General features: G+C 43.5%; 1 protein-coding gene across 1 annotated transcript in view; it reads left to right on the top strand.

Annotated features, from left to right (window-relative positions):
• LOC6551840 (sex determination protein fruitless) overlaps positions 1 to 12,692 on the top strand; it is a 58,627-nt gene that overhangs the window by 38,036 nt on the left and 7,899 nt on the right. Inside the window, 5 exon segments of the mRNA XM_026976249.1 lie at positions 7,028 to 7,175; positions 7,250 to 7,450; positions 7,765 to 8,595; positions 9,991 to 10,245; positions 11,802 to 11,934. Coding sequence (XP_026832050.1) covers positions 7,028 to 7,175; positions 7,250 to 7,450; positions 7,765 to 8,595; positions 9,991 to 10,245; positions 11,802 to 11,934 — 1,568 coding nt within the window.

Genomic DNA, 12,692 nt, shown 5'->3' with positions numbered 1-12,692 from the left:
CACTCACACTCACTCACACACACACACACACACACACACATTGGCATAGATGTAGGTATGCATATATACACAGATATTTGTATATATACGCCTTCGCGCGTCTGTTTGTTTTGTCATGTTGTTTGCGTGTACTTAGTGCTATCCAAGTTGTTGTCGCTGCTCTCTCATAGACAATTTCTAAGTGTGTTCGTCGAATTTGGGTCAGTCAGCGAAAAAGTCCGCCGCGTCCTCTGCACCACGCACCCCCCTTCTTTTTCCATCAGAGTGTCATTGTAATTGCAAATATCCGAGGCAGGGACAAACAGATACGACCACAGAAGCTGTCGCGCTGCTCGAGCATTTCGGCTGCCCACGCCGCCAGCTGAAAGATGCCAGAATTTGTGCATCATCTTTACTGTAGCATATATAGTGTGCATGGGCAAAAGTAGCAGCAGCAATATCAAGGGGAAATTGCCACATTTAATTGCCCAGAAAGTGTCTGACCACAGACACTTGACGTAATTGTTCTTGTTCCCCGGCCACTTATGCTTGCCAAAAGTAGTTTTTCTTCTGCATTATTTAATGGAAATGAATATCGTTCTGATTATTTCGATTAGCGCTCTTTGCATGCACTTCTGTGTGCTAATTGAGTTGCGCTGCTGCACCACGTGACGTATGCGCAATATATTAAGCATACGCCCCGTTTAATTCGGGCAGCACGATCGGCGAAAGCTCAGCATTTAGCAGCCAATAAAGCGTTGCAGAGTTTTTATCGCTATTTATTAGCCACATTTTCCCTATAACATATGCGGATTGCACACAGTATAAATAAATTAAATAAATGAAACTTTGCAAGAATGGAAAGCAAAGATAACGACTTCAGCAGTGTAATTTTGCCGAGGCTCAAAACAAAACCCCCTACAACAAGACAATAGCAGCTCGACGACAGCTGAAGATTCTTGTAAAAGTCATTCAAACTCGAAGCGTTTCTTCGGCCCACGGCGGATTTTGAAAATCGAAGACAGCTCCTCAAGTGGCGGACATTGGAGTACTTGAAAGCTGAAAAGCGAAGTCCGGTCGAGTGGCTGCCGCTGCCCCTTGGCTAGATTCCAGATTATGGCCAGTGGCCGCCAACACCCACAGTGCTCAGCCGCAACTGTAGTCGTTACAAGCGTTGGTAGTCAGTGAGTGAGTGTTGGAGAATCGCGAAGCTACCCAATGCACTGGAAGAAATAGTTATTGCACAAAGGGTTATCAAAGGCCAAAATGTGTTTCTCCAATTAAATAGCCTACGCTGTCCAATCAATTTAAAAGAGCAGATTTATTTTGTTATATAAAAATGTTATTTATTGGATATTAAAGTATACTTTTAAAACATGTAGATAAAATGTAGATAGTTAAACTGACGTATAAAGATAAGTACAGATGGCTTCTCCTGGCAGAAAGATCGTTGCAGAAAGTGCGCATGACATCATCATGACCTGCTAACGAGTGGCAATTTCAATTCACCTCAGATCATAACTCAGCCTATGTTATGGGGGCCTCCCCTCCCCCCACGCGACCCGCCACGCCCCCTCTCCAGGAATACAGTGTATAGCTGATAGGCGCGAGCAGTCGGCTAATTTCATTTGTCGTCTTGTACACAATTTCGCACTTCTTGGCCGCCCACACGCTGCTCGACACAGTTTCGCACTAATGTCTGCATCCCTGCTGCCCCGGCCCCGCCCCTTTTCCGACCGCCGCCTCTTTCCCCATGGGCGGGTAAACGGCATAAACCGTTTTGCGTGTGGGCGTTCTATTCCTGGCCGCGGACTGAACTAAACTGCACTGCACTGCACGCACTGCAAGGCAATTAACACATTTGTATCTGACAAATGTAAAATGTATCTTTTGGTGGACCCCTCCGCACTGCCGCCCTGCGCCCGCCAAGCCGCTGAATGGACTCTTGTGCCGCTGCTTAATAATGCATTTCTCTAAAAATATACCCGCAATGAGCGACAAGTTAAATTATTATATCTGCTGCTGGACCGCTGGTCGCCATGTAAACACACGCCTTGGAAAATTGCACATTTTTATTTACGAGTAGCTATGCAATTTTAAATCCGAGTGGGACGCGTTTAACCAATGCTCACAACAATGAAGTGGTAAACAAAATGCTGCGGATGAGGAAAATGTGTTAATTGAATTTTACTAAATTTCTTGCTCAAGTCTGTTTCGTTTGATTATATGTAATGTAGTGAAAAAGCCCAAATATCTCTTGTATTTACTACCCATTTTAGGGAATTCCAATGGTCACATATGACCCGATCCCACTACCAATAGCCCAAAGTTAATTAGGCAGGCAAACATTTGATTTAGTTCGGCAAACACGTGCATACATCATTTTGGCGAACCCATTACCCTAATATTCCGCGCTCCCACAACTTCTCTGACCCAGTTAGCTGTTTTCCCAGTGAACAGTATCCATCCAGCACCAGCAACCTCCTACAGTTGACCTTGCTCAACATTTTGCTGGCTTTACTTTATTTTGTTGTATACATATTTTTTTTGATCCAAGCCAAGCCTCGAGCCAAAGGCTAAATGGAGTTTTTGGCCTCAGCTTTCGGGCCGCGCTTAATCAATCATGATCTGGCGTGGCTGTATCTGTATCTGTATCTATGGCACTGCTGTATCTGTATCTGTAACCGGCGACCTTCATCATTTACAAGCTGGCCAAACCTTTGGCAAACGCTTTCGGCCAGGCTGATTCATTAAAGCCACTGTTGTTGCTGCTGCTCAAAGTTTACTTTGCGGCATTTTGCACATTTGACCATTGAGTCAAGGTGAACCGCGACCGCGCTAATCTTGATCTCGTTTGCCTTCTGCAAGTGTCTATCTGTATCTGTATTCGTGTGCATGTAACTGTGTGCATTAGCAAATTAAAAATATTCATTTTGGCTATCTGAACAAACTCATCTCCATTTTGAGTATTTCCATTGATTTATGACCGCTGTGTTATATCGAAGGGCAGAATGTGAATGCGTTTTAGAAACGGATCGAAAGCACCGGAAACAATAACATACTAAGATATTTTATGTATGTATAAAAAACATTTATTTGTATATTTAAAAAGTTTAAACGAGGAAATAGGAAAAAAACTTTTTCTGAGAAAATATGAATAATTTAAATTCCTAGTTCGATAAGCAGTAAAGATATTCTTAGCCATGATTCTGTAAAATTATATAAATAATATAGAATTATGACTATTTGTTTTTAAACCACCCTTGGCTAAAAAAATAATTTCCAACTTGTCATAAATATTTGCCTTTGGAGCCCAACAAATGACGGCTGTCTGAATTTTTGGGCTATCTTTTGCTGACAGATACGGATACAGAAACCATGTAATGGCCATGTGGGCGCTCATTATTTCTAGCCAGGTTTTTTCGCGTTCGTTGAACTCGCAACGGTAAATTTACAACGCGCATAACAAGAACAACAACCAACCTACGCCAACATGTAAAGTTCTAAAGCAAAAGATAAACAGCAAAGCAAAAATTGAAAACTAGCAGCAACAAAAAAGAGGAAAATAGACGAGAAGATCAACAAGCGTCAAACGTCAGCGGCAGGCAGCAACAAATATCAACAAACTACTTTGTATTTATAATTATTATCGCGGTTCCGAGTATCTGTGTGTGTGCCCGTTCGCGTATCTCACGGATACCCACTCGCACTCACACTCGCTCCGCTTTGCGCAAACTATTTAGAACGTGTAAATTGAACAGAAAATGCTGAAAAAAACTATTTCGCTTACAGCTGAGCACTAAGCGCTGGCTGCGCAGTCGGCAGCGCTGTCGACGTCGCAGTCTCGCACGATAAGGCGCTTCAAACTGAAAGTTGAAGGCCATTACTGATACGCCCCGTGCGCCGCAGAAGTATATATTACTTTTCCTTGGCTTTCTTATACCCTCGCCAAAGGTGCTTTAACTATAATGTGCGGATCAGATTTTTAATAAATTACATTCTTTTGGTCTACATTTGTTGATGTTAAGATCACTTACATCGTACTTTAAACTAATAGTAAAAACAAAACACAAGAATAATAATGAAAAATTGGAGAATGCGTGCTTTATAAACAGAAGAGCATGTAACAAAAATTCAGAAGTGATCTGCAGCCAAGCGATACCTTGGAATGAATAGTATGAAATAAAAAGGGTACTCCAACTTCGATTTGTATAATCGCCCTTATTTGCGTACTGTGTGACTGCCAGTTAGCGTTTATTATCTAAGTAATGTTGACGCGTGACAAAATGTTTTTTTTTCCATTAAACTTCTCCTTTGCTGCTGCTTATCTGCGTATCTCCAGGTTTGTATCTGCATCTTGATATTGATTAACGCGCGTTACAGCCGCACGTTTCAGCTGATGGGTGAGCGGCAGTTAACATATTGCGCAATTTGCGAATCGCCTCCATCTGCCCCGCCCCCATGAAAGCCTCCAGAAGTCCGCTGATAAGCGCCTAAATATTTTTCAACAATTTACGTAAGCGCAGCGGACGCTACTGTTGTTTGAAAGTAAAAGTTGTCATTAATTAAACAGAACAATCGGGGAAGCGGCAACAACTTTGTGTTTGCATTCATAGCAAATTTGCATTGAAAGCGCAAGTGTAAATAAAAACTGCAATCGCATGCTACGCCGACGCCGACGCCGACGCCGACTGCGCTGCTCCGCCCGTCAACGAAAACGAAATTGAATGAAAAAAAGTGTATAGAGTGCACAACACGTCGAAATTGCTTGGATTTTAATTTTTTTTTACTTCGGCGCCGGCGCCGACTACGTTGCGTTCTATTTTTTTAACTTTTCCAACTTTGTAAATAAATGGCCAGTAAAGTTATTAAGAAAAAAGTGAAGCTAGAATGACACAATTAAGAGAGATTTTATGATTGCAAATGATTTATGGGCAACGAAAAATTTATTTCTGTCTGCCGTCAAACCGGATTTCAAAAGATGAGAAATTTCATTTATTTTTAGGGAATTTAACCTTAACATTGTACTTCAACTTTATTGCCAACTGATAGTGGTAGTTACGAAAAAGTACCGTAATTTCACCACACTCTTAATTTGTTAAATATTTAATGCTTACAATTTATTGTCATTTCTATGAATCAGTTTTTGCTCATTGAGTGACAATCGGAAAGATAACCTTCTGGGGTTTTGGCTCATTTTGGTTATTTTGGCTGCCTTTATTTATTACAGTTGTGTAGTTCTTTCATAAATTATTTCTTATCAATTGACCATAAAATAAACTAAAAATGAAACTTAATAATAAAACGTTTATTTATACAGTTTATTGTGCTTAACCCTTAAGAGTTGCAAAACAATCCTTCTACCAATATATACAAATCAAGTCGTTATAAAACACGTGATTGAATCATATTACTCAGACTTGCGAAACTAAAATTGACTGAATAAAATTTAAAATTCAAAAATGGAAAGCCCAACATTGCGTTGCGAAATCGAATGAAAATACAGAACACATATTGAATAATGCAGATATAAAGACAAACTTTTACAACTTTTTACAGAGAGCGAAAAAGATAGCAAAAGAATGCAAAAAAGTTGTTGGCGAACGAAAACGAAAGTTAGCGTTTAAAGTGACTTAAGTTTATTTTGACATCAAATCAAACAAACAAAGAGAGCAAGGGAGACGCAAGATTGCCAATAAAAAACGCTTACGACAGCGGCACACACGCTGTAATTGTTGTTATTACCAGAGCAAACACATATAAGTACGCATACCGCACCGATCTAATCTCTCGCACGCGCGCACCCACTGTCTCTGGCTCTCTGCCTCTCTTTCCTTCTCTGTTTTTCCCACTATCCCCCTCTCTGTCGCGGCGCATCTGGCCCTCTCTTTCGCTCCCCATTGAACACCTCTTTCTCACGGTCAGCATTTCAGTTTGCGAAAAAGTTCTTTGACGTTTTGTTTATTTATTTTGTTAGGCGCTCGCGTCGCCGGCAAAAGCTTAAAGCTCTATCGATCTCTCTTAGTTTCCCTCTTTTCTACAGGGTATTTGCAGGCCTTATGTGTATCACTTCATCGCAAGGGTATATACCTTTTGAAGACTCTTCACTTAATTGTTACACTCGCCGGTGGTATTAAAGTGCAGAAGCTCCCAAATCGATAAAAAGAAAAGCAAAAGTACCCCTTATCAGAGCCCCATTCGCCCCCTTATTTTACCCCCTGTAAACTGCTCGAGACTCTGACCAAAGGTCGTCTAGATTAGGTGGTGGATTCCAGGCGAATGTAATAAAGAAATATAAGCATATGAATATAAACTCTATTCTTAGGCTCCTAGCTATGTAAGGGGGTGTGGCGGAGGGGTGGCTCCATAAATTTTGCGATAGATAAGCCACAAATGCCATCCATTATGCCACCAGACCCTTCCATCGGTGTGTCAACCAAATTTGCATGGATTGCTCGTCTATTTGGCCGAGTAATTAACAGTTAGCCAGCAGCCAAACATGGCGGCAACATGGCAAAATGGCAATTAACACTCTAATACAGACGCAACTGTGGAGTTTGTGAAGTTTGTGGAGTTTGGCAGCACCACAACAACAACACACATGGTGCGGTTTGTTATCGGGCGCCGGAAACGCAATAAATAATTGAGAACAGCCCCGAGCATTTGGTAATTGTAATGAGCAATTGTGTTCAATGACAAATTATCATTGGTATTTCTTGTACACCGTTACACGCGACGAAAAATGTAGGCCATGACTGCTATAGAGATAACGGGTTCGAAAATATTTCGTATTACTTTCGTTTCCGGTTGGAAAATATAGAGCACGGAGAAGTTTGGCTACTTTATAGTATCAAAGGGGGTTTTCCAATTCAGGCTGAATTATCTTGTACTACACTTATTTGCACGATAAGGATTTTGGAATCATTCCAAAACAATTTATGTGCCGCTAAAGGCAATAAATAAACAAAGTAGTATAAGCGAAATGCCGCATAATTCGATTGCACTCTTCTCTTGCCACATTCTCATGCATTCACCTTCCATATTACAGGTACAACACTGACCAAGGAGCGATGGACCAGCAATTCTGCTTGCGCTGGAACAATCATCCCACAAATCTGACCGGCGTGCTCACCTCACTGCTGCAGCGGGAGGCGCTATGCGACGTCACGCTCGCCTGCGAGGGCGAAACAGTCAAGGTGCGTCTCCGTCTCCGGATGGACATATTTGAAAACACATTGTACTTATCCGACATAATCACTTTCTGTCACAGGCTCACCAGACCATCCTGTCAGCCTGCAGTCCGTACTTCGAGACGATTTTCCTACAGAACCAGCATCCACATCCCATCATCTACTTGAAAGATGTCAGATACTCAGAGATGCGATCTCTGCTCGACTTCATGTACAAGGGCGAGGTCAACGTGGGTCAGAGTTCGCTGCCCATGTTTCTCAAGACGGCCGAGAGCCTGCAGGTGCGTAGATCAGATTTTGCTCTGAGTAATAGGGGATATCCGGCGGACATTCGGTTGCACAATATTATATATTGTAGAATATTATATTTTTAATTCAAACACTCGTTTATAGAACCAGAAACTTGCGGTTTATTTGTTAAAAGTAATAAAAAAGTAAATAGTTCATTATTTTCTGAATTGAATTGAACTTTTGAACATTGCACGTTAATAGTCTTGTTTTTTAAATCGGGGAAAGCCCGAACTTGCGTCTGCTGCCCCTCCAGCAACAATTTAATATAAAGCTCTAATAAAATGTATATTATTCCACTTTGCAGGTGCGTGGTCTCACAGATAACAACAATCTGAACTACCGCTCCGATTGCGACAAGCTGCGCGATTCGGCGGCCAGTTCGCCGACCGGACGTGGGCCCAGTAATTACACCGGCGGCCTGGGCGGCGCTGGGGGCGTGGCCGATGCGATGCGCGACTCCCGCGACACTCTGCGCTCCCGCTGCGAACGGGATCTGCGCGACGAGCTGACGCAGCGCAGCAGCAGCAGCATGAGCGAACGCAGCTCGGCGGCGGCAGCGGCGGCGGCGGCAGCAGCGGCGGTAGCGGCCGCCGGCGGCAATGTGAATGCGGCTGCCGTCGCCCTGGGCCTGACCACGCCCACCGGCGGCGAACGATCTCCGAGCGTGGGCAGCGCCAGTGCAGCGGCGGCGGCAGCGGCCGTAGCGGCTGCGGTGGCAGCGGCCGCCAATCGAAGTGCCAGCGCCGACGGATGCAGCGATCGGGGAAGCGAGCGCGGCACGCTCGAGCGGACGGACAGTCGCGATGATCTGTTGCAGCTGGATTATAGCAACAAGGATAACAACAATAGCAACAGCAGCAGTACCGGCAACAACAACAACAATAATAACAACAACAATAGCAGCAGCAACAACAACAACAACAGCAGCAGCAATAGGGAGCGCAACAACAGCGGAGAACGTGAGCGGGAGCGGGAAAGAGAGCGTGAGCGTGAGCGGGACAGGGACAGGGAGCTGTCCACCACGCCGGTGGAGCAGCTGAGTAGTAGTAAGCGCAGACGTAAGAACTCATCATCCAACTGTGATAACTCGCTGTCCTCGAGCCACCAGGACAGGCACTACCCGCAGGACTCTCAGGTGAGCCAGGTGCACTGAACAAGTGGTGCGGTTAGCACTGCGTATACTTGATATTTATGACATTGCACATTACGTATACGCACAGTGGTGCGCGAATATCTTTAAGCAAACGATTTCAAGTATTCATGCAAAACTGAACACGATTCGGTAATTATTTGTATGCAAGCTAAGCGCAGTCCCTTAGAACCGCAAACGTAGTATTATTAAATTTACTTTGTTTCATTATCCCCATCGGAATACGGATATAATGGCTTGCCTACACGCCGGCTTCTGCATAAAAAATAGCTAAGGTCCCCGAGGTTTGCCTTCCGTGTTTATTTAATTGTTTTATTGGCCAGCTCTTTGCCCTCGCAATTAAATTACCTCTGTTTCTGGTTTTTTGTTTTCCCACAAACAGACCTAAACAATTTGCCAGCTCCGTCAGTCCGTCAGTCAGCCAGCCATTCCGCATTTAAATGTTGCTTTTTTTGTGGTTTGTACTTTAATTGCCTGACAATTAAAATTAATTAGAAATTATCTCACATTCAAACAGGCGACAAATGCTTATTAGTTACATTATAATGATGTTATAAATACTTTATACAGTTTTAAACGTAGCTTTACATTTTTTTGAAATAATGAGCTTATACTTCAATTTATTTAATTCTGTTTTTGAGTACGAAAAAGTGAAGGAATAGTATTATTTTTATTAAATAGGTACATCTGCTGTAAAATGAAACAAAATATTATTATTTATTATATCTAAAGTAATTCATTGGTTCGAATTTAAGTTATAGTTAAAACTGTTTAGCAATAATTCCCTTGCGGATTTACAAGCTGCAAAGCTGAAAATTTAAACTTCAGAAGACCAGAAGAGTGCAGATTTACTCAAGTGCCATTTGAGGTCTTAGCGCAGATTAGCAACTTAAATCCGAAAAAAAACCCGGTTAGAGAGCTGATGCCATATCTTACACATATCTGCATCTTGGTCGACCTTCGTGCCGCTTGCCATTAGCTTGCCAAACTTTTCACTATCGGTGGTCGGATGGTGGGTGTTGGGTGGTGGGTGGTGCGGCAGAGGCAGGCAAACAAACAAACAATATCAACATTTATGTTTGGCATGTGCGATACGAGGGGCGGGCTCACATGACTGCGGTATCAACTGGGGCCGATCAAATAGGGCTACGCTGCTTTTGTTGGCAGCTTTTGCGGGTTTCGGGCCGTTATCAGCGGGCGTGAAGTTGGTGGGCTAGGCACGTGCCGCTCTCCCTTTCGATAGGACTCTCTCTCGGATCTTGCGGATTTGCTATAAACCTTAAAGCCATAGATAGATAGATATTTAAGATGTAATTGATTGTTTGTGGGTTGCTATTTGTTCAGCAGTGTCTAATTTTGGAATACACGACTTGTTTTCAGGCCAACTTCAAGTCGAGTCCCGTGCCCAAAACGGGCGGCAGCACCTCGGAATCGGAGGACGCCGGCGGCCGCCACGACTCGCCGCTCTCGATGACCACCAGCGTCCACCTGGGCGGCGGTGGGGGCAATGTGGGCGCGGCCAGCGCCCTGAGCGGCCTGAGCCAGTCGCTGAGCATCAAGCAGGAGCTGATGGACGCCCAGCAGCAGCAGCAGCATCGAGAACACCACGTGGCCCTGCCGCCCGATTACTTGCCGGTAAGCCCAGTTTGGTCAGTTTGGCCAGTCAGATCAGAGTACATCTCAAATTTTGATTGAATTTCGATTATGATTTTGTTGCTGCATCGTTTAGTTTGTTAAGGTTTTTTCTTTTTGAACCGGTGCGATGGTTCCAGCTACTGTACAGAACATTCTTGTAAAGCCTTTTTGTTTAAATCAGCTATATACCTCTAAGCTAGCCAATTGCAAAGTGCTTCCCAAAAACATGAGACAGCCTAGCTCAAAAATTGTATTCTTTTAAAATTTAAGCAAATCAAAGCGAATCTAGCAAAATGGGAGCAGAACGAAGGATTGGTGAATGATTGCGTTTAATTGAATTTTCCAAATTCGAAGCGGAATATCGGCCAAAGAAAAAGAAAAAATCTCAACAATGCTGCGCCTCAAGCAAAAGTAAAGTAAAGCGTAAAGTAAAAAAACTATAAAGTAAATGTAAAGTAAAGACCAGAAAATCCTTCCTTCTATCAGACCATGTTTTGCCAACAACATTTTCTCAATCCTGGTGTAGGTGAAAAAGTCAGAAGCGTTTTTAGGCAGCAGTGGCAACAAGTCCATGCACCAAATGCTCCTGCACCACGCAGTGGAGGCTCAGTTGAAGAGCTTCCAGCTGCATTACCAGAACGAGGGTTTGGATTCCGCCATGCAGCGGTTGCTGGCACAGCAGCAGCATCAGGAGCAGCAACAGCAGCAGCAGCAGCAGCCACACCAACTGGTGGGAAAATCCCACCACCACAGTCCGGCGATACCATCAGGATCCGCAGGGGGCAGCTCTAGGAAAAGTGGTCGATTCAGGGCCAACTGGCTCTATCAGTTCGATTGGTTGCAATACGACGAGAGGGCCAACACCATGTTCTGCCGCCATTGTCGCAAATGGAGCGGTGAGCTGGCCGACATACGCACCTCCTTCGTGGAGGGCAACTCCAACTTCCGGCTGGAGATCGTCAACCACCACAACAAGTGCAAATCGCACCGCATGTGCTACGAACGCGAGCTCCAGGAGCAGCAGCTCCATCCGTTGCCCAGTGGCAGTGCAGGAGGCAGCAGCAAGCGGCGTTCACCCGACGTCATCACCATAAACGTGGGCAAGAACAGCGCTTAGAGACAGGTCCTTACGGAAACAGGACCCAACACACCGCTCAGGATTAGCCATAGGCACTAGCATTAAGTTTTCCTTATCAACTAAATGTCCGAACAGTAATATATATTTAGAAGCCTAAGAATTTGGCAGCTGCCGCGAGCAAAGGCAAAACCTTACTGACAGCATTTGCATTGGCCAAAATTGAACAATAAATTGAAAGGCATTAATAAAAGAATACAATTATTTTAAAAAGACTGCAGCATTTTGCAATTGGTGAGCAGACAAATAGAAAGGCTTTACAGTACTAAAATACAGACAAAAATCTATCAGAATGCACCATTTTCACTTTCACGAAATGTTGGATAATACCATAGTGGGAAGGAGATGTATTACATAACAACTTTGTTGCACTTACTATATCCCCTCTACCCTCTCTCCCCATTTCTTGCTGCAACCAAAGAGCGCCGCTCTAAAGCTGCACGCGGAGGACATGTCAACGCTGCTCACGCAGCATGCTTTGCAAGCAGCAGATGCGCGGGACGAGCACAACGACGCCAAGCAGCTGCAGCTGGACCAGACGGACAATATCGACGGTGAGTAGACGACCGCTGAGCATTGCCATTTAGCCATTTAGCCATGTAGCCTTAGCCAGAACCGAGCTAGCACCACTACAACTACAACTACTACAAGTAAACCACACACAAAAGAATCTTCTTCTCTCTGAGCTTTGAATACCTAACGCACTCGAAAACCGAAAGAATATCTTACCTTATGTATCTAAATATTGCGTATGTAATTTGTTTTTAGCTTTTGGTTGATATACAACTTTTTTTTTCCCTTACTACCAACCTTGTTTCCACCATGCGCTCAAGAAAAGCGAGAAAACCCTTTCAAAAATATATATTGATAAACTGTAAAGAAGATTGTAGAAAATTTGTAGCTTAATTCTGTTCCTTTCCTGCTACGGCCCCCGTAAAAATCTAACTCAAAAGGGAAAACTATTCTAATATATGTATATGATAAGTAGAATAAACCCCTGGAGATTTCCCTCAGTTATTCAGAAAGTATGTTTATAAATTGGAGACGAATGGGTAACTCAATATATTTGAAACACTTGAAAGCGAATGGAACATTAGGCTCCAACTTATATGTGTACTTTCTGAAAAATCCTGCATGCATTAAATTATACCCCCAACTCTCTTCCTCATCTTTCCAAACCCCGAGACAAGTAATACCCCTATTTTGTTTGCTTTTGTAAGTGCAGTACCTTTAGTTGCCCTATGTATTTATGGATATTCTCCGAATGATAGATCCTAAGAGAAGTAAGACTCAAAGTGCTAGCTAGAGCAAC

Source organism: Drosophila erecta, unplaced genomic scaffold, assembly GCF_003286155.1.
Source record: "Drosophila erecta strain 14021-0224.00,06,07 unplaced genomic scaffold, DereRS2 tig00000000-arrow-pilon, whole genome shotgun sequence".
Taxonomy (NCBI): Eukaryota; Metazoa; Arthropoda; class Insecta; order Diptera; family Drosophilidae; genus Drosophila; species Drosophila erecta.
The sequence above is the reverse complement of the archived record's forward strand: the minus strand, read 5'-3'. Positions and strand labels throughout refer to the sequence as shown.